This window comes from Marmota monax, unplaced genomic scaffold (genome assembly GCF_021218885.2).
Source record: "Marmota monax isolate L192 unplaced genomic scaffold, Marmota_monax_Labrador192_F-V1.1 WCK01_AAM20220418_F8-fsc00011, whole genome shotgun sequence".
NCBI lineage: Eukaryota > Metazoa > Chordata > Mammalia > Rodentia > Sciuridae > Marmota > Marmota monax.
The window spans coordinates 4,634,739-4,662,480 of NW_026693082.1; the positions used below are offsets into that span (position 1 = coordinate 4,634,739).

At 46.2% G+C, this 27,742-nt stretch overlaps 1 protein-coding gene across 3 annotated transcripts in view; it reads right to left on the reverse strand.

Moving 5' to 3' along the window:
* Slc7a1 (solute carrier family 7 member 1) overlaps positions 1 to 27,742 on the reverse strand; it is a 75,211-nt gene that overhangs the window by 17,852 nt on the left and 29,617 nt on the right. The window contains exons 2-5 of one of the 3 annotated variants that reach the window (XM_046454155.2): positions 22,815 to 22,886; positions 7,201 to 7,584; positions 3,764 to 3,922; positions 1,169 to 1,343 (exon numbers count right to left, since the gene is read on the reverse strand). In XM_046454155.2, coding sequence (XP_046310111.1) covers positions 1,169 to 1,343; positions 3,764 to 3,922; positions 7,201 to 7,570 — 704 coding nt within the window. In that variant the 5' untranslated portion in view covers positions 7,571 to 7,584; positions 22,815 to 22,886. Of the gene's footprint in view, positions 1 to 1,168; positions 1,344 to 3,763; positions 3,923 to 7,200; positions 7,585 to 22,758; positions 22,887 to 27,742 lie in introns of all 3 variants that reach the window. The other 2 variants (XM_046454154.2, XM_046454153.2) reach the window with 2 other exon arrangements.

Here is a 27,742-nt window from a genome sequence, read left to right on the forward strand (position 1 = left end):
TTCAACACCTCCCTGTTCACATTCCAGTAGTCATACATCACACTCTTGCTGATCATACCCCTGGCCCTTAACCAATGACCAACTTGGTTTGTGTTAATGCCGAGGTCCCTGGTGGGACACAGTGTTCCTCTGCCTTTCTTATAGCTAGATGTGGCCACCCACTAGGTCCTGCCAAAGGAATGCAGACAGAGCGACATGTGCCTTCTGGGTCCATCTTCAGAAGCCCTAGGCACACTCTCCCCAATCTTCTCCTTTCTGGAAAAGCGGGCTCATGCTTGTGCCCATAGCGTTGCACTGACCAGGCAGGGGAGGACAACAAAAGAAATCACTAGGGATGACAGATGGGACAGAAGTCTGGGCTTCCAAACTGACCAGCCACTGCAGGAATGCTCACAAAAGGACCTGGCACATCAATGTATGACGAAAAGCTACTGCATATGAGGAAGGTCTCCACCATATAGCAGTTGAACCATTAGCCTCAATGAAAACAATCACAGATAAAACCAAACTCTTCTCCATCCTGGGAGACTAAGATTCACCTGAAAATCTAACAGAGGATGAAAAAGATACATTGATTGTTTGCCTTTGTTTCCTAAATAAGAGCTGTTTGGGGAGGGCTTCCTGGGTGGAAGCCAGCTCTCCACCCACCTTCAGCTCTGGGTATCCGGAATGACAAACATCAGGGTACAGGGGCCCTCCTGTGTCAGGGCTCGGCAGCTCAAGACAGATGTGAAAGAAAGATCCCCTGATCAAAGTTCCACATTGATAATATCATAGGAAGGTGTTTCGAAATAAAGTGGCATCACCAAGGAACCGCAGAGAAAATCTTTTGAATATGAAAATTCACAGGTTAGTCTTGTCAGCAAAAATAAGGAAAAAGATTAAAGAGTCTCACAACCACCCTGGACCACATAAATTTGAAGTTCCTCGTCAGGCAATGTTCTGTCCAGGGAATAAACCTTAGCAGAAACTCCAAACATACCCAACACCCTCAGCTCCTTCACTGTAAAAAACAGCAAAGCAAAACACCTTAACAAATTCAGATGATATTAGTTTTGAAAGGCAAATATTATCTTAATCAATTACATCCCCAAATATGTGTGTGTGTGGTGTTAAATACCAAATATGGAGAACTGTCACCTGCCAAGAGACGGGAGAAATGACTCACTTGTTGTGATGGGGATTGCAGGATGAATTCCGGATATCCTCCGGTGTCAGTTGCCAGTTTTGGATGGATCCTTTCACAAATCCTGACACCACTATGAAGCCCAGGACCAGAACATTGATACAAGTGAAAATTTTGTTGACCATGGCTGACTCCTTCACCCCAAGAGTTAAGAGTCCTGAAAAAGGGGAAAGAGACAACTCTTGAGTGTGTTAACCACACACTGGGTTAAGTCCCCCCAGAGATGGGACAGGGACCTAAACAATCAAAGTCCAGGCAGTGCTTCTCCAGATACCCAAGTTGGCTTGGCTTTCCAGATCCTCTTGGGAACTGAGGACCCCCACCACGGGGCATGAAAGGGCCACAGCGATCCGTGTCGAGCAAGCAGAGGACTGACAACCTGCAGGCCAAGTCACTCCCGCTTTGGGGAAGGACAAACTATCTGCTCGAGCAGAGTTTCACTTTCTCTGAGGAGATGCCGTGCTCCGTTTCTTGGTACCAGGAGAGTTTTTCAGATGACAAAAATTATTCAGATGGACTTTGGGATGTTAGTCATGCTGGCAGGAACGACCATTTGTGGTTTTGGAACCACGAACACAGATGGTTCCTCGTTGGACTCTGGATATAACATCATGTCTAAGCTAGACCAACTGTAGCTGGTAAACTCAGACTTTTAAGACAACAAAATGAAACAAACATAAAACCGTACTAAGTGAAATAAAACAGCTCAGGGACCCCACGATAGCTCAGGGGCACATGACGGCACTGTTTTTGAGGCATGGGCTCCAGGATCACCTTAAGGTGATCACGCCATTTGGGGACTTCCATGGTACTGTAGTTTGGATCTTAAGTGTCCCTGAAAGCCCCACGTGGCAAAGGATTGCTCTCCCAAGCAGCATTATTGGGAGTAGTGGAGCCTGGTAGGAGGTCTTTAGGGAATTGGGGTCATGCCCCTGAAGGTCAAATGGGCACCCTAGTCCCTTCCTCTTCCTCTTTCACTTTCCAGACATGAGGGAAGCAGTTTTGCTTAGTCACACATTCCCACCATGAGGTTCTGCCTCGCCACCAGCCCAGAGCAACAAGGCAAACCATCATGGACTGAAATCTCTAAAACCGAGCCAAAAGGAAACGTTCCCCTTTCTAAGATGACTATTTTTGGTACATGTTATGGTAACAGAAAGCTGACCAACACACAGGGCTAAACTCTGATGGTCATGAAAAGGGGCCCAGCGCCACTCAACCACCACTCTAATTTGAGACTACTGACCTACCATGGACACCTTTCATATGTTTTAAAATAAAACATTGCTGTGCATATTAGATTGGATTGTGAAATACAGACATTAAAAGAAAATTGAGTAATTAATTACAGGAGGGAAGGGGAAGAGATATCATCACACTCCAATATATTCTTTTAGTGTCCCTCCCTTTCATGTTTATGAAAATGAAAATCTCACTACAGTAATGCAAACTTATTTTCTGATACATGCTTTTCTGCCAACTGGACCAGAAATACTGCTGAGACTGCTGGTGTGAAATTATTTCAATTACGTGGCGTGTAAAGGAAGGCATGTTGTTTTTAAAACTCATCCAAAGATTTCTAACCCCAGATGAGAATCTGTCTGCATTTTAGCCTCACGTTCCATGAAGGAGAACTTCATTCTAGTGGCCAAGACACCTACTACCACCGCTAATAAGAAGGTGTCATTGCCTGTGTCAAGTAGTATCTGGGATTTTAAAATACTGTAACCACGACTTACTTCTGAAAGAGTGTTTTGGTGGTTGTTCGGTGTAAAACCACCAAGAAGTCTTTAAATGCTCAGACACACCTTGGTGTGACAGACGGAGCTCATTCCTCCACATTTTCCTGGCAGACAAACAACTACTTTTTCTTTTCAAATGGTCACCCACTGGGTCAAAAGGATTTCTATTCCTGAGTCACTTGTACAAAGAACCTTCAGTGCTAACAGAATCTCACTCCATGAACAGTTATAGTCAATACCTTACATTCTTTCTTTTTCATTAGTGCAGTTTAGTTTTATGTAGTAGTGGGACTCATTATGCAATATTCACACATGAACATAATTCAATAGACTTCATTCCCCTCTCCGCCTCCCTCCCCATCCACTTCTCTACTGATATTATTATTATTATTATTATTATTATTATTATTTTAAACTACTGCATTGTAATTATATATAGAAATAGGATTCATTGTGATATATTCTTACATGGATAAAGCGTAAGATTGTCTTTTAATTAAATCGCATACAATTCAATGGCTATTCGACAGGCCGACTCTGTGTGAATCTATGAGAAGCCATTAGCACAGGGACAAATAAACAGAGGTCTCCATGCATTACCAAAACAAAAAACAAAAAACAAAAAAAACGGGTGGAGGTTGGATAAAAAGACAAGAAAAAAAAGAGGGCCGGGGGTATAGCTCAGTGCTAGAGCACTTGCCAGTCATGGGCAAGACCCTGGTTCCATCCACAGGGGAACAAAAAAAAGAAGAGAGACAAACTTAACAAAAGCCTGTCAAGGAACCTCCTCCACCCACTGCACCAGCCCCATGTCCCTGTCAAGGTGTGGCTTTACCTGTTAAGATGAGGATTATAATCACAGCAAATATGTCAGGGTTTTCAGCCAGCACGCCGGGGGCATTCAGGGCCATGTGCTTCCGTGAGAATTCCCCAATCGGTTTGCCTATCAGCTCGTCAAAGGTCGCACTCCAGGCTCTCGCTACACTTGACGTACCTGCCACAAAGCACATGCGGTAATTCTAGGACTACTGTCAACAGAATGTGCGTCATCAGGCTCAATGTTCCCAGCACCCATGCAGGGTCACAGACAGCGTGCTGGGACCTCACAACAGCAGCCTCACCACAGTAGGTACCAAGCCAGAAGACAGGCTCAACCAGCAACTGGAGTGAAGAGGAAAGTGTGAGAAGGCTTCTAGGGCCTGGAAAGAAGCATGTTTGTGCCTCAATGCAACATGCATGCAGACCCTCATGTTCACATGGACATCTCTGCAACTACGTGCCCTGGTTCACAATGGTTAAACAGAACAGTATTTCAGCTTTACAAGGGGATGAAAGCAACATGCGTTCCGCAGAAACTACTTTGAAGTTTGAATCTGCATCTTTGCTGGATCTCTCGCAATATTTGGTGTGGTCCTCTGTTTCAATGCTGGTCAGCAACAGTGACCACAGCTCCTGGTTAGCCCCAGGATCACAGGGGGACACAGTGAGACTGCAGAAGACTGGGCTGCTAAGCTAGGATGTTAGGAGGATGACCTGCATTTTCAGGTTATGATATTTTCATATTAGCGATGGGTTAATCAAGGTGAACCCCACTGTAAGTCAGGAAGCATCTGTATGTATAGTTGAAACCCAGCGTATGTTTGCATATATACATATGTAACAATAAAATTCCTACAAAAAGTAGTTACCCCTACCACCTAAGAGGCACTCTGACAGCATTTATTCAATTCTATTTGATTTCATTAAAAAAAAATACTGATGACAACTTGAGAAATTGATTGCATGATGTAGTCTTGGGATGCAGCAGGCAGTCTGCTTAAGAAACCCCTTTTGCAGGAACACCCCCTGGCAGTAGGGCTGATGGTACCTGAACCCCAAGATCCCGTCTACAAAGACAGCATTGAAGGGGGTAACCCCATCTCAGGAGCAAGGCCACCACTTATCCTAGGGCAGTGCCACTCTGGGTCTCAATCTGAGCTCTCACCACCTGACCCAGAAGCCACAGTGTCCCACCATGCAGGACCACAGATGAAGCCCCATGCATCTCCATGCATCTCATGGCCACAAGAAGCACAGATACAAGCTGCACCCCAAAGGGCAACAGCAGCTGGCTGCTTTCTCTCTCTCCCTCTTATTTAATTCTAAAGAGAATCATTGCTTTTCCACTGGTGTTTGTCAGGAAATGTCACTAAAATTCCAATATTTGCATATAGTATTTTCCTTTACTTTCAGGGCCTTGCCAGTGACTGGTCTGAATTATCCACAGAATTTTTCATAGTGATCTGCACAGGATTCAATTTCATTATTTGGATTCAGTATTTTTCCAACATCTCAAAAACGTAACCACGCTTCTTCATCCTAAACAACAACTTATTATGAATTCTGCTTCTGAAGATCACAACCTAAATGAAAAGATTTGGTCTCACTGTCTCCCCTGTACCCCTAATGAGGCTAGATCACTGCAGACCCCACCCTGCTGGATGCCAGGGACTGCCCTGGGCTTTCTTCCCAGCCCACCCACTTCCCATTTCTGAATCATGGTTAAAAAAAAAAAAAATTGTTGGAAAATATGCCCTTCCCCAGTAGCTAAAGTTAGGAATAAATTTCCATAATACATGCATCAGCCTTACACAAGCAAATAGCACTTTGACAAAGACTCTTATTTGTTGGTCTAGAAGCAGTAAACACTTCATGCTCAATGTTTTTGTTTTACGCCCAGGTAAATCCTCTGAAAACATAACAGTCCTTTTAAAATAGCTACATTGTCACTGAGAGACTGCAGTGTAGTGTGAGAGCCATTTGTAGTTACAAGTTTTGATGTTGCACTGAAAAAAAAAAAAAGAAAAGAAAAGAAAACCATTGTGAATTTTATTTTAGAATTCAGAAGAGTAAGCTCTGTTGGCTTTCAGCAGATACTGCAGCTTCTAGAAAGAAAGAGAAGGTGCTCCTCAAAGGGCCTGTGCATTGACCTCTGCCAGCTGGCCTGGTGAAGTAGCAGTAGTGTCCCTCATGCAGAGATGAGGCCACAAGAGTCCCAGAGGCCAGCACCTTCTCCAGGTTCCCCAGGAGAAGGACACAAAGTGAGCCAGGAGTCACAAGACTCCACTTACCACGTCTATTTTTTTGAACAATATTAAGAGAAAGCTTGTTTTAAAAAAGAAAAAGAACATTTAGTGGCCACCTGAATTTCTACTTTTGTGAAGTGACCATTCATATCCTTTGCTTATTCTTATATTTAGGTCTTTCTTTTGCACTGATGTGGTCACCTTCAGTTGTGATCAAAACACCAAGATCATGAAGAGAAGTAAAGCATTTTCCCCTACCCAATCAAAAAGATTATATGTTTGGTGGCTCTGTTTGCTGGGTGGTCATGTTTAATGCTAAATGTCCAGTGAGAAACAGGTTCCCTAGGAGGACAGAGGGTCAGAGGCGACACATAGGTACATGGATCTAAACATTCTGCTTGTTAGATAGTAAAGATAGAGCAATTTACTGTTATAATAATACCATATGTGAAAATAATTTGAACATCTCACAAGGACATCCAATACAACTGTGCTATGTTTATGAATCTATATAATGGTATGCAACCATTAGCAATAGGACCACAAAAAATGGCTAACAATAAGAAATTAATGTATCCTACCTATTGTATAAAGAGACATACTGCACAAAAATAGACATTTAAATTTACAAATGTATTGGCAATACAAATCTGTTATACTCCAGATAGTAAACTCTTATGAACTCTTACGAGCCTTATTCTTCCATTGTATCCCAAATGTCCAGCAAAATGCTCAGCACAGAATAAACACTCAAAAGACACTGTGTTTCTTAAGAGAAAGAATAAATGAATGAATGAATGAATGAATGAATGAATGAACAAAGAATCCGTCTCTCTGGGTTCTCAGGTTGAACAGCTCTGCTTTCTTGGTGCTTTTCTCTATTTCTCCAATTTTTAAAATTGGTGATATATTAAATAACCAGAAAAACTACTCAAAGAAAGTAAATTACTTTTTAACTAATTAGAAACAGCTTATAAATTCTATGTCTCTTGAGTGAAGGGGGCGGGCTTGGCTTGCCCCTGCCTCCTGGGCAGTTCTCTACAGCCAAACCCACGGGCAGCTGAACACCTTTCATAAACACAGAAGGCAACGTGGACAGCCCTGAAGGGAAGAGCAGCCCGTCTTCCTGGGGAGCCAAGAGGGGCCCACTCGGGAGGGGGAACAAGTGGGGGAGGGAGGGCTCAAGCTCAGGTCTGCTGGGACCTACCGATGATGTAGGAGAGGATCAAATTCCAGCCCGTGATGAAGGCCCAGAGCTCCCCCACGGTCACGTAGCTGTAGAGGTAGGCCGAGCCTGTCTTGGGGACGCGAGCCCCAAACTCTCCATAGCACAGGCCAGCCAGCACGGAGGCCAGCGCAGCGATCAGGAAGGAGATGACGATGGCAGGGCCGGCGTCCTCACGGGCCACGGCTCCAGCCAGGACGTAGACACCTGCGCCCAGTGTGCTGCCCACCCCTAGGGCCACCAGGTCGAAGGTGTTCAAGCAGCGGGACAGCCGGCTCTCCTCCCGGCTGCAGTCCACCACCTTCCGCCGCAGCATCTGGTGACCAAGTCGGAGCAGAACTTTGCACCCCATTGTGCTGTTCACGTCTGTCAAGAAAGAAATGGAATAAAGGTGTCTTGTCGCTTCTGTGAGTTTCACACGGACCTCATCTTTTTCTTTTTTTAATATATATTCTTTAGTTGTAGGTGGAGACAATACCTTTATCTTTATGTGGTGCTGAGGATGGAACCCAGTGCCTCACAAGCGTGCTAGGCGACTGCTCTACCTTTGAGCCACAACCGCAGCCCCTGGACCTCATCTTATTGGCAGGACCACAAGGTCCTTTATAATTATTTCCTGCTAAAATGTTCCAACTCATAGCATTCCACCATTGGTTGTCAGAACCAAGACTCCTTAGGTCTCAGGGCCCCCCAGCACTTCCAGAAGTGCCCCAGGAAGTTGCTATACCCAGCTGCCTTTGCTTTAAAGTCCCCGAGCTTCCATGTTTATTTCAGTTCTCAACTGAGAACTTTCCATGGGCAGAAAGCATGCGGTATTGGAAACACAAATTAATGACATTGTTCCTACCTGCAGTAATCATATAAAAGGAAAACAAGATGTCATTTCTGAATACTGTACTGTCATGGAAGACACACCAAACGATCTTATTTAATTATTGAAACCCAGAGGTCTTGAATAGCACTGACGATGTTTCCAGATCTTTCCAGGACCCTCTGAGGTCAAGGACAAGCTGTTTCCACTTTTAAGTTAGTGGAGAACCAGGTTCAGAGCAGGAAAGCACTGAGTTGTTTCAAGTGAGGGCTTCTCACAGCCATCCTGCTCCAGGAAGCGCTTCCCTCTGGGCCAGGCGATGGCACAGTGTGCTGAGCGACATGCGCCTGGCTACTCGTGAGAAGGCACGTGTTCACTGGCACGCTGGCTCACGTCATCTGCTGCCACGTGGAACACGCTCCACGGGGGCCTCAGGAACACTTGGTGGACCTGTGAACTCACAGCAGCTTAGGCTACTTTCCTGTGACGGACAGGCCCTCCTGGCCCACGCAGGCAGGTGTTACAGTGACGCCTTGGTCCTGGGGCAGAGGCCACCCTTGGGGATGTGGAGTTTCACTCCTGACTCCTGAAGGATGCGCTCTAAATAGTGACCTCCTCAAACAGAGCACAGTATGGAAGGGGGGACAGCTCCTGTGCTTGGAGAACCCTGACAAACATGGTCTTAGCCAGGCCAGCAAGGCCAACATCAACCCTGTGAAGCCATGCTGAGCATGGGATGTGATGAGGAGGACACTGTACCTCTGGGTCTGCCTCCCCAAACCCGTAGCGCACTAGAACCTTGGGAAAATCACCAGACAAATGACCATCAGGCATTCTACAAGGTAGCTGACCAGTACTCTACAAAAGTGTCAAGGTCATCAAAAACAAATTTGTCAGAGCCACTCTGCCAGACCCTAAAGAGGCGGGGGACTAAGTGCAATGTGGGATCCTGGCATGGGAAAGGAACCACAGGGGGAAACTACAGGAATTGAGTAAAGTGTGGACTTCAGTTTAGGTGTCAACATGGGTCAGTAGCTGTAACATCATGACACGAGGCCATTGAGGTACCACGAAATAAACCATTAATTTTTTTTTTCCATCTTTATCAGTTGATATTTTATTTTATTGACCTAACTCAGCTGCAGTTAAGCCATCGGTAAGGGAAACCGTTTAAAGGGAGACCACACATCTGGAAAAGCCCCTGCCTAGCCACCTAAGACACTTCACCGCCTGACCACGCCATGCACCCTCCCTCCCAGACCTCAGGCTCAGGTCCCTTCAGCATTGTTCATGTCCCTGGCCAACTCCAGGTCACGGAAGAACTGGGAGTGGTTCTTCCTGTGCTTCACCTAATGGAACCAGAAGAGAGGGGAAAAAATCTGAAGATCTGTGAAGTATGAAGCTAGACCGGGGAATCCCCTCACTACAGATGAGCCAAGTGCCAAATAAGGTCGCAGTTCTGAAGGCGCCAGTGGCCCTGGCTCATTTGGGGTTCCGGTGGGACTGCAGGTGGGGGGGAAATGATATCCTGGTGTGGCAAGGGTGGGGACAGGTGGAGGGAAATGGGAGGAAAAGGAAAGAGCGTTGTTTGTGGAGCAGCAGCTGAGTGGGAAAATCACAGAATCGGAGTTTGAGGGGGGTGCCCAGGAGAACAAGCAGAGAGGCTCATGGCTCCGGGTGCCTTCAGCAGGGCAATGCTACCCCCCTGGAAGCACACTAGGGAAGATTCTGAGGTGTTCCAGAAAGCTGCCCGTGATGCCTGGAAGAAGGGGGTTTTCCAGAGTCTAGAGGAGGCTGCTGGAGGCAGGAGGGAACAGCAGGAGGTACCGAGGCCCTGCCGCTGCTGGGGCCTGCAGAAGGCTCTGGAAGGTTCTAGCCCTCTTAAAGCAAGCCCAGCAGCTAATTTCTCCTGGAACTGCTTTTCTCTTTTCACTTGTAGAAGATTTAGCTTGGTTTACTCAAGTCAAAGTATAAATCACAACAAACTGATGAGTGAACAGTTCTGGGGTGGTGAAGTTCTTTGACAGGGAAGGGACAGCACTGCCATGCCACTCAGTGGCTGTGCTGAGAGCGCAAAAACCGTTGCAGGGTTGGGGTGCAGCTCAGTGGGAGAGTGCTTGCCCCTGGGTTCAAGGCCCAGCACTGCAGACAACAACAACAACAAACAAGTTGTAGAGCACTTCACAACATCACTCTTTATGGCAAGAAGAGAACTGTAAATAGAAAGGAGTGTAATGGGAAGTGGGTGTGGGTAAGCTCCATGTACTTGCACAGTTGTGAATTTGGCTGGTAGATGTGACTGCTGGAGGGACTGACAGACACAGTACCCGCCAGCTCCCTCCTGTTCCAGATTTCATTTCCTCTTAATAATGGGCAGATTCCAAAAGCCAGATGTAAGGCACAGACAACACTACTCGATAGGCTCTGCCTTTCTGACCTGGGCCCTTTGGGAGGCCGGCCCACAGTTCCCACTCCTTTCCAGAAAGTGTGCTATAGTCCTAGGCAGGACCGAAAGCTGTAAGGGGTCTGAAGTGGGATTCTTGTTGAGGGGTTCATGCCCCAGGAACAGAATTCCAAGCCTCCTTAGAACAGAATGTGAATCCTGGGACCTTGTGTTAGGACAAGATGACCCACTTGGACACGCATGAATGAAAACACATAAGCACACATGTACCCACATCGTCCCCTGCAGATGGCCCATGCCAGCGAAAGGGCTGCTCAAAGAACCAAGTTACTTACCATTGGTCAAACTTCACCTCCACCTTCAAAATGAAGGAGGCAGGTTATTAAATACTATAAATTTGGATACAGATATTGGTTTTTCAACACAAGGTGAAAAGGGAGTTCTTTGGTGAGACAATCGTGACCACATGGATGCAGTTCACTTCTCTTGAATAAGCAAATGGTGGCTCATTGTCTTCTGTCCTGTCCTTGGCACTTGGGAAATGCTCTGTGCATCAGTGGGAGAAGGCCCAGCAGGGACTCTGACAGTGGACTCACTTTCCATCACCTCTCCCTTGATGACTTCTTAAGTATCTCTTGCTACCTGGGGTGAGGGTGAGCTCAACTCCTTTGAAGGTGCAGGAACATAAGCACCGTCCCATTGCAGGGTAGAGGGGCAGAGTTGATAATGGGGAAACATCAATGTCGCAAGTTAAGTGTTCATTTCTACTTCCCCAGTCAGGAGAAAGAAGATAACTCAGCCTGGGGTTTATTTGAAGTAGCATCCTTTGTGTCTCTTTGGAGGTGTTGCAAAAAAACTGTTCTCCGACTGGCATTTTCTATCAGTAGTTTGCACACGTTACACTTCCGCTCATGCCAGTACGCCGAAGTGAGTTGTTCAACCAACAGTGAGGCATAAAATCTACACTTCACTGCACAAAACGAATCTAACCATGCCAATCCCGGCAGTGTCAGGTGGAGACAGACTTCCGGCATGGAAAGCTGCAGGCATGCTTTGAAAACATGATCTAGAAACAACGCTGCCCTTTCTTATGGGGAGGGATAATTTGTACAACCGTTGACTTGTACTTCTATTTGAAGTTTTGACAAGAATTCTGCCACACCAAGCATGTCAGCTGCATCTTAACTGCCTAGTCACCTATTATTGAAGAACACTAGCCTTAGGTGGTATCCTCTTTGAAAAGCAAAGAAAATCTGTCTCTTTCCCAAAGAAAGTCTAACTCCAAATTTCATTATAGTAATCACTATGTAAAAATAGGAGCGAAATGACCCATGAGTCAGGATTTCAGAGAGAAAGATCTTCCTGGGCTCTGTTTTAAAGATTTCTGGTAAGGTGGGCTGTATCTTTGGGATGATTTTTTTTTTTTCAGTCTCAAATTTAATCATTGATTCCATCCCTCAAAACTCCAGCTAAATGGCTTGAGGGAAAGAGGGAGGAAAGGGGTCAGAAGTAGGCTGCGAGACCATATTCCTAAATGTCATCCTTGGAAGAAAACCTTAACCCTGAAATCTTCACTAGGAAGATTTACTAGGTCCTCCAAATGGCTCAGGTTCCAAACCACCAGTTCCCACCAGGCATCTGGTAGGAAATATCTAGAGTACAACCTATCATTCCAATGGCAGAGAGAATGCCATCTACATTTGTACTGGGCTGAAGAAACTCCGTCTTTGCTGAGTGCTGGCACTCCTGGAGACCACGAGTCGGGTGGGCACAAAGTCACAGTAGTTACCTCCCCTCCCCTAAAGCAAGAGCAGCTGGGAAACCACAGACTTGTCATGTAGGCACTGCCCCAGGGGCGCGTGAAGGGCCCTGGAGGGTGAATGCAGCTTTAAAAAGCAGGGGCACAGTGCTTATGATTGGGTGACCTGAACCAGAGGTGATAGGAAGGGTCCAAAAAAAGAGCTCTAGGGTGCTGGTCGTTGTGGGGGAGGAGAAGGAGAATCGATGACAGGGAAGAGGTGGTGTGGAAGGAAGTGATCTCAAGGCAGGAACAACTTCCCTCCAGATGTTAGGAGGCCCAGGTGCCAGAACTTCAATTTAAAAAAATATATATCAGGGTGCATCTGGGCCTGGTAGACACTGGGGCAAAGACTGGTGGTATGAAAGGAGAGAAAATGACAGAAGCGAATAAGGTCCCAGGAAGCAGCAGTCAAAGTCGCTTCATGGGCAGAAAGAGACTAAGGGAAGAAAGGAGCATGGTCAGCCCCTAAGATTATCAAAGATTATCAAAAACATCAAAAATGGAGCCAAGAGAGATAGTTTAAGCTCCCTGAGAATTTAAGTGTTCACAAGTTATTAGGTTCTTAACAGAGAAGGTTCAGAGAAAACAAAACGAAGTCAAGTCTTGGGAGCCACTACCTACTGCTGGGGGTGGCTAACAGAAAGACTCAGCACGTTTAATATATACCACAGGGAAACTCGATTCACAAAGACCCTATTCATGCACAGGGTACAGAAGGTATTACCTTATAGGTTAAGAACAGTGTAATTGGGAACATCATGAGGATCATACTCACACAGGCTGAATAAAATTTAAAATCACTCTGGATGTCACCAAGTGGAAAAAAAGAAGGGAAATCCTTTTGTTGGATAATAGTAAAAATTGTGTATAACATACAGTAAAATGTGCAATAATGTAGCCATCAAAAACGAACAGACACAATGGCTCCAGGAATGAGCAGCCAGGGCAGTGGCGTCCAGAGGAGAAATGTGAGTCCAGACGTGTATTCTCCTAAATCCCACAGACTGTAGGTAGTGTGACCTCTGGTGCCTGGCATGGGTGGGCACAGGGAGAACGTGATGTCTGAATGGCACAGCCATGGTCCAAGAACAGCGGGAATCAATCCAGGAACAACTCATCAGAGATCCCAACACAGGGGAGCCTTACCTCTCAGCCAGGGCAGGGAATCCTTCCTGGATCCAAGATTACCATGAAGGACGTGAGGGACGAGAGGAACCTGCACACACCTTCAGATAACCCCCAGGGCAAGAGCTGACGGACTCTGGACCCAGGAGAGAACAGAGCTGAGCTTTATAGTGAATCTGTGGCTGAAACAGTAATTTGTCTGCCACCCATTCTCAATAGCTGTAATGTCACCACCACACACCAGGTCAACAGGCACAGGACCCAGTGGGTGCATATGGGGTGTGTCTGTGGGCGGAAGACATCCAGGTAGTGACTGAGATGAGTCTTCAGATTACAGGCGGTTTCCTTTCTGTCTTTTTCCCCCTTACTGCACTTGTCATGTTGTCTTCAATGAGGTGTTACTTTTAAAATCAGAAAACAACAGTAATAATGAAGAACAACGAGCATCTTGGGGCACCAGCCATAAGAGAGGTTTCATGCAATGTATTTTATTTAATCTTCCTGCCACATCACCAAATAAGCAGTGCCATGTGTTCTAGAGACAAGGATCCAGGCTTGAGCACAACTCAGTAATTCTCAGCCCTGGGCGTGTATCACAACCAGCTGGGAAGATTTTATAAAATAGTGATGCCAGGCCCCACCACAGATCAGAGTGTCAGTGTCACTCCCCCAGGTAACCACCTAAGGGCAGACAGCCAGGGACAGGTGCAGCCGAGATCATCTTCCTCCCTTCAGAGCCCTGGACTGCTTTGGATCAACAGGGCCCAAGGGATAGCATGGCTGGGTGGGGAGAGGTAGAGTGGAAAAGAAGTGGGGACAGATGGCACTGTGGTCAGGAGGAGTGGACTGCACCTGCCTCACAGGGGCTGAGCCCCCGACACCCACTAACGCAATGCAGTGGTCTCCAGGGCAAAGGCCACATTCTAGTCACTCTTCCGTCCCACAGCCCCTAGTAGGCAGCAGATAGTAAATACATAATGGTTGATTGGCCAAGATGCAAGTTTCTGCTCCTACAAATGAATATAGATGTGCAAAGATGCTACTTAGCATAAACTCAAACACAGGCAACGCAAGTCATCTACAAGGCCTTGACCTAGTTCCCAAGCATCACTCTAGTATGCTGATTTTAAGTCCTTTGGGTATGTGCTGAGGAGTGGGACCACTGGGTAAAGTTCACAGGTAACTTCTACCCTCGCTCCACTGTGCGACTCTCCCTGTCCTGAGTTTCTGTAAGGCCCAAATTCATTGTCTAAAACAAGTCACAGTACTCAGTGCCTCAGTTTCCCATCTGTAAAATGGGGATGGTACTGCAGGTTGCTTATAAGGACTATGAGACAGCGCGTTAGGAAACACTCTGAAAGAAAATTTGCTCTCGTTCAAATGCTAAGAAGCATTACTATCACCACGCTAGTTCCTCGTAATAACTTTTTTCTTTTAAATCTCCATTACAATTTGCAGGTCAATTGTCTCTGCGCCAGGGAAGCAGAGGGCAGGCCATCCAGCAGGCTCAGGGCTCACCTCACTGGGGCCTTCATTCCTCCAGGCTTGGCCACAGTCACTGTGAATTCCACCTCCTTCACCGCACTTGATCCTTTCCAATGCTGTTTACCCAAATCAGAGAATGACATGAAAAACGAGAAGCGGGTGGGAGAACTCCTAGGTGTGCTTTCACAAACACTGGAGAAAACCGGAGAGCCGATTCCTCCCTGAGCCAATGGGATGTGAGTGAAGAGCACTTTAGTCCCAGGATGGCGTTTTCCATCATCACTTGGGAGCCGCCTGGCACTGGGCAGAAATGCATGACAGTAATGGCTTCTCCCAGGAACACAGAGCTCCACTGCCAAGTGACTGCCAATCGCACTCACTTTGGTGGCATGTAAATAAACATCCATCCACGCACTGTGGAGTGGGGCACAGGAAGGCACGCAGGCCTCCCAAGTACTATGCTGATTTACTAGACTCAGTAGAGGCCTAGGCCTGAGAACTGGGGGCGTCCACGAAACAGACTTCACATCAACTGCGAGCTCTTAATTTAGAGCCATGCCGGATACATACACAACTTCCTTTACTTCATGAGATCAATGAAGCAGCTAAGTTAGTCCTCTCGTGGGACTAGGAGGGTGGAGCTTAGGTGGCAGACAGATGGCCTCCATCACTTAAGTCACCAGTAGTGGGAGGAATGGAGACAGATCACCTAGTTCTAGAAGCCATCACCTATGACAGGTACCAAACTGACTCAGCTTTTTTTGTTTTGGGAATGGGATGGGTAGTTCTGGGATCAAACTCTGGCCCTGCGCATGCTAAGGATGTGAGCTCATCCCCCATCCCGCTCATTTTCTTATAAGCCTGGCTAGTTGCCCAGGCTGGCCGCTACTCGTGATCCTCCTGCCTCAGCCTCCTGAGCAGCTGGGACTACAGGGGTACACTGCTGCACCCAGCTTTGCCTCAACTTTGACCAAGCCTCCCCCTGCTGCCTGACAAGTCTTCCTTTTTTGTTACTTTATCTGAAATTTTACAGATACAAGATTGACTTGGGTCAGGTGACAACTTCTTAACTGCCGACATCCCAGTAAAATCACGTTGCTTACTAGTCACACACAGTGGGATGAGTCAGTATAACCCATCCACTCCCTTCCTGCTGGACAAGACCCACTGGCTTTGAAGCAGTCTGAGGTTTATTCCAGAGTGAGGAAAAGTGGATAATTTTGGCTCTAGGACCCACCCAGGGATGTGGCAGAAAGTCCTAGAAGGCATAAAGATAGCAGAGGCTTGGAAAAGGTATGTAGAAGAAAGAGCTAGATAAGGCAGACAGATTCAATATGATGTTGGCTATACTGTGTCTCTGATAAAAATGGGGAAGTGTCAAGATAGCACATTAGCATCCCTTAAAATAATAAAGGTAGACAAAGAACTGTCTGTGGGGAATGGGGATCCAAACAGTTGTCACTGGGGAGAAGATTACAGGTGGTTTTTATTTCCTGCACTTTGACAAATTTTTTTTCTATAATCAATGTACACTGATGATTCTGAATTAAGGAAAGGAAATTCCTTTAATGAAATTAAAAAATGGAAAAAAGGAAAGCAGGAGGGTACAAAGACAAGTCAAAGCCATCTCAAGATTCTGACTTGCTTGGGGTGTATGTAGCTCGGTGGCAGAGCACTTGCCCAGAGTGCAACAGAAAAAAAGAAGCAGCCGCCGCCCCTCCAAGAGGCGCTGATAATAAGTAACATGGAATTTTATTATGGTTCTCTGTATATTTGTATAGGCTTAAAATTTCCAAAATTAAATGCAAAAAGAAATTCATTGTGAACTAACCCAGAAAGCCCTGAGCAAATTCTACTACCTACACCAAGCACCCCACCCATGTCCCCAAAGCCAAAATAGCCCCAGATGCTGTAAGCCACCACTGCATATTAACTTGAGTTAAATAGTCTTGTATATAGGATCAGGTTGAACCATATAAAATTGTTAATATTCAATCATATTTTAATTGATTGGATCAGCAGACCTAACCTGACCCCTTCCTAGCTGTGTTTCTAGCCATTGTCTCTGAGCCTCAATCCGAATAGATGAGGAAATAGTCTTCAAAGTCAACCAGTCTCACACTAGTCCATACTGGTGAAGCCAACAGGAGTTCCAAAGGACACTTAAGGAAAAACAGAATGGTTTATAGGTTATTCCAAAGCTGGCGACTGCTGAGAGGGAGAGGGAGAGAATGAGAGGGAGAGGCTGTTAAGCCACCTCCTTGTGCTGTAACATGAGTGACATGAACGAACTCTGGGGTTCTCCTCCTACCACCTAACTGGGGGGACACAGCACCCTCGGTGGATCCACTTGTGGCACACCAGAGAGCAGCCAGGTGGGACTGCAGCACTGGCCAGTGCCCAGTGGCCAGTGAGGAGCAGGAGGAAGGGACAGAATGGCCCCGAAGGGGAATCTTGCCCAGCCGTCTGAGGGACTTATACCTCTACTTAGAGGTAAAAATTTATTTTAAGGTTTGTCCTTTCTTCATAAATATATTCCTTTATTTTATTGATTTGTTTGTTTTTTAATTTTTTTATTTATTTCATGGGTCCTGGGATGGAACCCAGTGCCTCACACATGATAGGCAAGCACTCCAGCACTGAGCTACAGCCCCAGCCCTAGAGGCAAAAATTTTAATCAAAGAAGGGCATCAGGGGCTGGGGTTGTGGCTCAGCAGTAAAGCACTTGCCTACCGTGTGTGAGGCACTGGGTTCGATCCTCAGCACCACATATAAGTAAATGAAAAAGTTATGTCCATCTACACCTTAAAATTTAAAAAATAAAATAAGGGCATCAAAACAAAATAATACTGTGGGAGGATTTATCTGGTACTGTCATGAAAGACACTGGAGAGAAAAACTGAACCGAAGGACTTCCAGTTACTTGATGTTCGACTTCCTTTTCTGGTAACAGATCAATACATTTGCCTCTGAGCGTGATATTTTAATCCAAGTAATAAAGCACCTTTGCACAAGCAAATGCCATGACCTTTTATATTTACCTGCCATTTGTCCCAGCCCCCCCCATACAGCTCTGAGAGACACATATAACACACACGCCCCTGGTTACCATGGAAATTATCTATGAGGTATATGTCATGCACAAATAATCCTTAAGCAGGAAATGCCATGTTTTATGGTAGGTCTTTCTGGTCTATTCCCAACCGTACCTCACTGTTGGCAAAATCTCAGACATTTGCTGCAGAAGGAAAGCATTTATAATCTGAAAGAAATGCCACAGCCTCCTGGCACAGTTCACGCCTTGCCTATCTTTAGTCCTCAACCACCACCTGCCGTATTTTCCCAGTCATGAGGTTTCCTCTTTGTGTAACAAACTTAGAGCAGGTGCCCGAGTAGGCAGTAACAAATCAGCTTCTAGTAGAAAGAAGGGGATCTGACTTGTCCGACATTCCTTCCAGATGTCAGGAAGTAAATGCCCAATGACACAAAGGTCTTCAAATGTCAGAGTATCTGACTGAATGATCAAAAAACAGGAAACACCAAAGGACCAGGTGGAGCAGAAATGAACACGGCATTCCAAATGCTGAATAAATGGGACCCGCCACCTCCTACTAATGAGATCTCCCTCCTCCACTAAACACTAGACAGCGTTACATGCAAAGGGGCTCTCATCCTGTGACACAGACCATATTTTATCATAGGTCACAGGCTGTGCCACCTGCATTGCTTCCTTGGAAGGCTCTGGGGCAGCACTATAGCCAGAGATGTCACTGCAAAATGCTACTCAAACTTGAACCTGGAGACTCTCAATACTCAACTCAATGTTCCAGACAGTGGATAACTTGACTCTTACACTTTAGAGAGCAAGAACAGCATGCACAAATGACTGCACTATTTTTTTTTTTTGAGGCTTTTTTGCCTTTTCCATTACAGTGCTAGGGATCGAACCCAGAGCCTCGAGCATGCCAACCACAAGCTCTTTTACTGAGCTACACCCTTTAAAAGGAATTCTTAAAAAGCTGAAAACAGACTTTCCAACTTATGCCTTAAGTAATACCTTTGATGGTCCCCACTGCTGCAGAAAAACCTACTGGAAAGATATCCTGCCTGCTACAAGTTCACTGATGAGCAAGTCCTTGGACACCCAGGACCACATTTTCCTACACAATGTAATAAAATCAGTTAGACCCTGAGGCAGCTAACAAAGAACAACTTAACCTAGCATGCACTCTGGAGCCAGTCACCAGCCAGCAGGTCAGTGATGGCCCAAGGACAGCTATGTTGGCTGGAGGATAAGTGGGCCTACAGAGCTGTGAAAAGTTTTAAAAATCAGGATTATTGTAGAAAAAAAGAGAAAAGAATGAAATAATTTTTTACAAAAATAGACAGCGGATGGGAACCGCTTTTCAATCTATATTTCAAGGAGCCAGGAAGGGTGATCAGCAATGGATAGCCCTCAAAACGGCCCCAGGACCTCACCTCCTAATTTCCCGGTATGGGTGGGGCCTGGAGCTGGCTTCAGACCTAGAGAACATGGCAAAGGTAAGAACTGTGGTTAATCACATTACACCAGGCTTCAGCTTTCAAACAGCCTTCTTACTGGCTCAATGAAGCAAGTAGCCACGCTGGGAAAGCCCACGTGGCAATGAGCTTGGGGCAGCCTCCAGGTCAGCCAGGTCAGTCTCAGACCTACACCATGAGGAAATGGATCTGGCCAACCACCTGAGGAGGCTTGGAAGCAGATGAGAACCTCCAGATGAGAATCAAGCCCTGGTCAACACCTTGACCACAGCATCATGGTCCCCAGGCACAGAACCTGACTAAGCCATGCAGATTCCTGATCCACAGAAACTGTGAGAAAATAGATGCGTGTGGTTTGAAGCTGTTGCAACGGAGGACCAATACATGTTTCAAATGATCATGTGTAATCATAAGCAAGTGTGCAATTCTTCTCTCCTTAACCCTCTCCAAACTAAACCCCAGAGCTCCACCTTTCTTAAAGGGTCTCTGCTTCAGGGCGAATCCTTACTTCACCTAAAACTACCTTTCTTTGGTTAAGGTTCAGTGATTTGAATATAATTTTTCTCTTTCTAGGAAAATGGTGTATATCAAATGGCTGTTGTTTCATTAAAAAAAATCGTGAAGGTCTCTATCCTGGGCCACCACTTGAGGACTCACAGGAGGTACAAAAGATGCAACCACACCTTGTCCCTGTCCTTGCAGAGCTCACAGTCTAGAAAGAAGAAAGCAACTATATTTATAAGCATCCATCTGGGGAGAGATAGAAAGGCTTAGGGCAGCCAGTGCAAGATGGCCGTGACGAGGCTGGTGCAGGGCCAGGACAAAGGAGCATGGAGAGGGTCTCTGATGAGGTCCACTTCCTGCCTGATGAAAGTGCTCATGGACACAAGCAGAGGACCCAATCAGACAGATACTTCTGTACTTGTGCTCCTAAGCTGGGGACCCAATAGAAAAACTAAAACAGAGGTACAGAGGGGGCATGGATCAATAGTGGTGAGGAGATCATGGACAGGGGAGAAGATAAGGAAAGGAGGAAATTCTAGAGACTATAAAAAGAAAAGACCAAAATGCCCCCAAGGATTCTCAGCTCGGGGCCCCTTCTCTCCAGAGAAGTCTATCTCTGTCACTTTTGCAATAAACCTGCTGCTTGCTTGCTACCTCTGTGGCCTGTCCATCATTTTTTTTTGCAGAATGAGACAACAAACCCAGCACCCCTAGATGGTAACCCCTGGATGGTAACACAATAGATAATTATTTTGCACCTACTATGTGCTCTCCCCTCCTAGGTGCTGGGGAAGTAGCAGGAAGCTCCCGGCCAGAGAAGACAGAACCCGACATCCGAGTCAGGCTTTGCCCTCAGAAGTCAACGTGGAGCCCTGGTGTCAGGTAACATGGAGGATGTTCTCCAACACTCTATTAGGACAGCAGAAACACGTCTGACTGGTGCAGCCAGGGCAAGCAGCAGAATGAACCACTCTAATTTAAGCACTTTTACCAAATAAGCAAGTCAATTAAGAAAGAAAGAAAGAAAGAAAAGGACCCTGGAGGCTCACAGGGTCCAGCACACAATGGCTCAGCCTAGGCAGAACATCCTCCCACTTCCCCACTGGCAAGGATCTAATTTTACCTGCTGTCTCTGGGAAAGTGCACCTGGCAATTCTGCACCTTTGTCTCTGACATTTACAAGGCTGCAGCAGCCTCATAAGCAAGGTGCCTACTTATAGCCTAATCCTCCCCGGAACTGGCGCTTATGGGAGGCCCCTCCTCCTTCCCCCTTAATTCTCACTTCAAGTCAGCCCCCTCCACATTACTCACATGTGGCAAAGGCCACTGGCTACATCCCCCACAAAGTCCTTCTGATTACAGACTCAGCTGGGGCTGCTGATCCTGATTATGTAAACATTTTTACCATAGCAATGGACGGAATTAAGGACATGAATGGCCACAAATGACTGAATGAATGTGTGGGAGAGGAAGAAGGGTAGGATGACACTCCTTATATACATGCTCCTGTACACACAAACACTCTACCCCATGCTTTGTCCTAACTGAAAAAACTTTGAGATGATGACAATAATGATAAAGTCTTCATATTCGATTTTTAAGTTTAATAGGAAATAACCAGAGCAATAACTTTTAAAAATACGTCTGTGGTGGAACCCTTTATTCTACATCCTATCTTGCACCCAAATACAAGACTCAGATAAAACTGAAGCTACTGTTACTTAAAGAGAGATGGGGGATGAGCAGCCTCCCTGGCCAGCCTTAACCTCCCCAGATCTAATCAGCATCACCACTGTGACTAAAAGATTTGACAAGAACAATTTTAGAGGCGGAAAGTTTATTTGGGGCTCATGGTTTCAGAGGTCTCAGTTCACAGACTGCCAACTTCATTGCTCTGTGCCTGATATGAAGTCCAGTATCATGGCAGATGGGTGTGGCAAAGGAAAGCAGCTCAGGACACAATTAGAAAGCAAAGAGGGCTCTCCTCTCAGGGACAAAATATATACTCCAAAGGCATGCCCCCAGGGACCTTCCTCCTCCAGCACACCCTACCTATCTATAGTTACCACCAGCTCATGCATTCAGTGGGATTAATGCATTGATTAGGGTAAGGCTCTCATCATCCAGTGATTTCACCTTGAAACTTTCTTGCATTGTCTCATACGTACATGAGCTTTTGGGGGACACCTCATACCTAAGCCAAAACACTGCCACATTCCCCACTCAGAACTCCCAGGCTCAAACAAACTGAGCTACAGCAGCTTCTTGTAGCCCTGAAACCCGGGAACCAGCCAGTGTAGAATTCTTAAGTGAAAGGCTGAGGAACAGCAAGAATAGCTCTTCAAAAGGAAGGAAATTGGAACTGGCCCTTGACCTTGAGATATGCAAAGTCTCCAGAAGTCAAGAAGGAGCACCCAGAGCAGATGCCACTGCGCTGTGCAGAGAAATCAAAGGCTCAGAGCAGCATGACACAGCACTGCCCAGGCACCTGGCCAGGGCTGAGGAGGGGACAGCCTGAAGCTAATCCTACACCCAGAGTGTGCCCTGGTGACCACTCTGGCTACAAGGACTTGTCAGCTACGGGGCATCAAGAGTTCTGTGTGGGGGAAATGTAGGGCTGTAAGACACACTGATGAGGAAGGCAGCCCTGTTTCCTGCCGTGTCAGTGAGGACCAAAGGACTCAAGAAGCCTGAAGAATTTTAAAAAGACAGAAATAGGGGTGTGGTTCAGTGGTGGCGCGTTTGCCTGACAAGTGGAAGGCCCCGGGTTCCATCCCCAGCACAGAAAAAAGAAAAGAAAAGAAAGAAAGAAAGACAATGACTTAGGTCTACAGTTGTCAGTTAACTTGGGTCAAAAGTGAGTCACAAATTCTAGCACAGAGAGATCACCTGCTGGGGGGGCTGATGGCACACTGTACCTGGAACAGAATGTGAGGATTTATCACCTTCTCCCGAGAATTACTGGGACCTGGCAGCCAAGACGTCTCCGGAGGGCTCTGGCGGGGGGCTTCAGACTCCTGCAAAACAAGGAAGAGCTGTCAGGTGCTTTGTTTTGGCCCCAGAACCTCCGACAGGCTGGCGGAGGGAGGAGAGAGTCAGCTCAGCCCTGCAGCAGGCAGACCGCCAGCTGCAAGGCCGACTGGTGACAGGGGTACACAGGGGAGGCAGGAAGGTCCCGTTGCAGGCATCGACCAGGCACAGGGAATAGTGGGGAAAGCCAGGGGGCTGATGAGAAATCAGACCAGATGACCCAGCTGGAGATTCCACCATTTCACCTGGACAAACAGAACCTCCCATTTCAGAGAGGACCACATAAGTGTCACACAGGCTATTTCCACAAATACAGGGCACAGAGGTCGAGGTCATGGGCAGGAGTTGGGGCAGAAAGCCACGGCTGGTTTCTTCAATCTGACTCCAACTCACACAACTGGCCTTTGGTGATGGAGTCCTGGATGGGCCAGCCGGCATGTCCGTGCCAAGTACATGCCCACCCTCAAACACCAGCAATCTGATGATGAAAAAAGGACTTGCTGACTAGAGGGTGGCCTGCGGTCCCAGAGGGAAAGGCACTGGAGCTGACCAGGGCCTGGAAGTGCCTGTGAGGCTTAATTAAGCTGCCTGAGTGCGATTCGCACCACATGTGAACCCAGAGAGGATTCTCATTACGCCAAGAATGCAAACAGCACCCATCAACAGCTTGAGCAGCCAGTGATCTCCAACCATGAGAATCCTGTTCTGTTCCCACCAAAACCTTCTGCACATTTACAGTGACATTTCATCCCTTCCCACTTTCTGTTTTGGAAATGCCTGAGCTTACAGAAAAGTTAAACGAAACCCTTTACTTATTAAAATTTTAACATTTTGCCATTTTTGCTTTATCTTTCTGTAGGTAAATACACACTTGCCCCCATGAACCATGTGGTCAGTGAGCTGCAGCTGTTACGGGCATCTGACCCCTGACCTCTAGGTATTTCAGTCAATAACTTCTAAGAATGACACTGTCCTGCACAACTGTAAGGACCTTATCCCACCAACAAACTGAGCATTAATTCAATAATATCCAAACACAGCCCATAAACAAATGTCCCTAAATGTCAAATCGCTGCTATTGCTTGACCCTCATGTGCCACAAGAGGACTGAGAGAAACGAAGGTCAGGGAGGTCAGGTTCACAGCTCAGCCAGGGAGACAGTCCAAACGTCCAAACATCCTACTGCAAGCTGGGCACCAAGGTGGGGATTCACAATGTGCCAGCAAAAAGCAGCCGCAGGCCCAGGAATGGCTTCTGCAGTGAGGTGACATTTGGAGAACAAGTTCACAAACATAGAAGGAAGGAGGGCAGGAATGTTCCAGAGAGTGGGAAGATGTTAATACTGGACACCTGGCACACACGGGCAAGAGTGCAAAGATGAAGAAGCTTGAGTGTGACCAACGTGATGATGACCCCCAAAATGTCCTTGGGATATGCCAGGTCACCCAGCCTATTCAGGCTGCAGAGGGAACAAGTGACCATTAGCATCACTAGCTTTGAATACATATGGGGAAGTCCAGGCACGGTGGAACACGCCTGTAATCCCACCTACTCAGGAGCCTGAAGTAGGAGCATCCCAAGTTGAAAGTCAGCCTGGGCAACTAACAAAATTCATGAATATATAAAGGGACCACAAGCCAAGGAAAGCAGGCAGCCTGTGGGAACAGAGAGGCAGGGACAGAGATTCTCCCCCAAAGTCCCTAGAAAGGGACACAGCCCTTCTAATTCTTAGATTTGTGCCCATTTCAGACTTCAGACTGTAAAGTAACAAATTTGTGTTACTTAACCCACTTTTAAAAAATTGTAAAAGGTTGAAAAAAGGGTAGAAACTGTCAAAGCACTGGGCTCTGGGAGAAAAGTCGTCAAATTCTCTTGCTAAGACAGGAAAGCCAGTTTATTCTCACAGAAAGGAGGGAGAGCCAAGAGTCGTGATCAAGGTTTATCGCCTCGGGAGGTAACTCTGGAGCTACAGGGACAGAATCTAGAACTGACTTTCATTGCCAAGGATGAATGATGAGCTTGAAGAAAAAAATCAGAATTCTGCAAAATGTATAGCCATCACCGAGATTTCAACAGCTTTTGAAATTTGAATTTTCTGATGACACTCAGAATGATATTAACAAATGTGATATTTTAAAAAATACATGTGATTCATTTCTCTCATTTTTTTTTCCCCCCTTTCCCCTCACTTCCTCTTATATGTAATTTTGTAGAACAATGAGGGTCTCCTTCCTTTACCATGCAATTCCCTTCTACAGTAGATGGGGTAGAGAGAGAAGATGGGAGGGGAGGGGAGGGGAGGGGGGATAGTAGAGGATAGGAAAGGTAGCAGAACACAACAGTCACTAGTATGGCAGTATGTAAAAACGTGGATGTGTAACCGATGTGAATCTGCAATCTGTATACGGGGTAAAAATGGGAGTTCATAATCCGCTTGAATCAAATGTATGAAATATGATATGTCAAGAGCTATGTAATGTTTTGAACAACTAATAATAAAAAATTTTTAAAAAAATACATGTGAAATGTGTAGATTTATAAGATCTATATAGTTAAGTAAAGCGGGAAAATGCACTGATTCAAAGTGTAAAACATCCATGGGTCTTAGAGTATAAAAAGCTCATTGATGGTTTCAGACTCCACAGGGGAACCAACTACTGGCTGTAGAGTTTTGACATAGTATCAAAAAATAGTAATCACAGTTATCTAAAAGAACTACCATGGGTTGGGGTGCAGCTCAGTAGCAGAGTGCCTCCTTAGCATGCAAGAAACCCAGGGGTCAATCCCTAGCACTAACAAAAAAGGGGAAAGAAAGCTACGAAAGCATTTACCCTTTTCTAAGAACATACCTCGGAGGCCATATTTTCTTTATATACCAAGCTAAAACAACACATCAAAACTGACTGAATGCAGAGGCAGATATAGAATCCAGATAAGGCTGGGGATGTCGTTCAGTGGTAGATCCCTTGCCTGGCATCCATGAGGAGGCTCTGGGTTCCATCCCCAGCATGGGGGGAAAAAAAGTTTCTTTAATGAAGCTAAACATTAGATCCATAAGTAATATAAAATGATGCCACTCTTTCTCACTGGATCTTTTTTTGTTTTGAAAACTGTTGATTTTTCATAAAAACAACATTTATAGTTAACATGAAATAGTTTTTCGTTGTCATTTGTGGAAGGACCAATATACGGTTGTTCTAAATCATCATTTCTGAGTGGCACAAAACTGATAGATACAACACACACAAGTAAAAGCCCCTGGGAGTCCTCGGGAATCTTCAAGAGAGAGCAGGAGGGGTGCTGAGACCACACAGTTTGAGAATCACGGCTGGAGAGTTGCCCAGCGAAGTGAACACAGCCAAGCTGAATGCAGGCTGGACACGGGGAGGCAGGAGGGCTTCTCTCCTGCCTCATTAGCCATGAATCAAGCAGGCTGCCCAAGGGATTCTCGCTGCAGGCACATTCTCCTGTCACAGTGTAAAAGCCCTTCATGCTAAACTGAAGTCCCAGGAAAGGCCCGCCATGCGCTAATCCAGGACGGACTCATCAGGATTAGCGGGACTGGAATGCACAGCCAACAATTCATAGGACTGCTTCTCTTAACCCAAGAATGTTCCAAGCGGTCCAATCTAATTTCCCAGATTCGAGAATCCCTTTGTTAAAAGCAGAATAAAGAAAATGCTTTACCTCACACCCAAAGAATCCAATTTCGTTCATTTTGTACATATAGCCAGCAGCGTTCCAACACTGCCTTTGACAGGCTTCTGGGAGCAGTGGGGACCGTGAGAGTGTGACCATGACATCAGGTGGCTGCATGGCCATATGTTAATAGTGGACACCTGGCACACACGGGCAACCCACAACACACTGCATCGACCAATTTACAAGTCAGAAGGAGTCGGATCTTTCCGTGAAGTACAATGGAAGCACCAACTAACCATGTCCTTGGATTTATTTGGTAAACATAGTGCCCAACTTCCTGGTAACTTACAGAGCCACTGTGCTCAAGAAAGAGTTTGTAGAACATTCTTCATTCCACAAGTATGAACCGAGTGCCAGGACTGGGCTCGCAGCAGGGAACAAGCAGTCCCTGTCTTTGCGGAGTTTACGTTGGATTATTGGGATTATCTCTTCAAAAAAATAAGCATGTATGAAACACTAACCGGAAGTGGCACACTCTGGATCTCCCAAAGCAACTCCAGGGAATAAGGAGAGAGTCCAGAACTGTCCTGAGGATTCTGCAGCCCCGTGGGGCGCGCTGAGAACGGGCCGCCTAGTTGCTATGCCTGCAGACACTCTGAGTTCACACTCACAGAAGGATCTGGAGAAGCACACAGAACTTGATAGTGACTTCTGTCTTTCAGCCTTCCGGTCTGGAGGGGCAGTGCTGTTGTGGGAATTTTAAAAATACGTTCGTGTGTTGAAGGCTTGGCACTATTAGGAGGGGGTAGAACCTTTAAGAGGTGGGGCCTACTGGGATGGGAGGTCTTCTGGTCATTGCGGTGTACCCTTGAAGGGGAGAGCTGAACCCCAGCGCCTTTCTCTCTTCTGCTTCCCAGATATGAAGGGAGTGATTCTGCTCTACCACGTATTTCCACCATGATGTGTTGCCTCACCACAGGCCCAAGGCAACCAGGCCGATCAGTCATGGACTGAAAATCTAAAGCTGTGAGCCAAAACAAACCATTTCTCTTTTTCAAGTTGATTATCTCATGTATTTTGTTACAGTAACAGAAAGTTAACACACTACATTTCAGATTCATCTAGACTATTATTAAGTGAAATGAAATATTCAAAAGGAACGGATTTGGACAGTTACCAGAAACATGTTCCCAGTTCCACA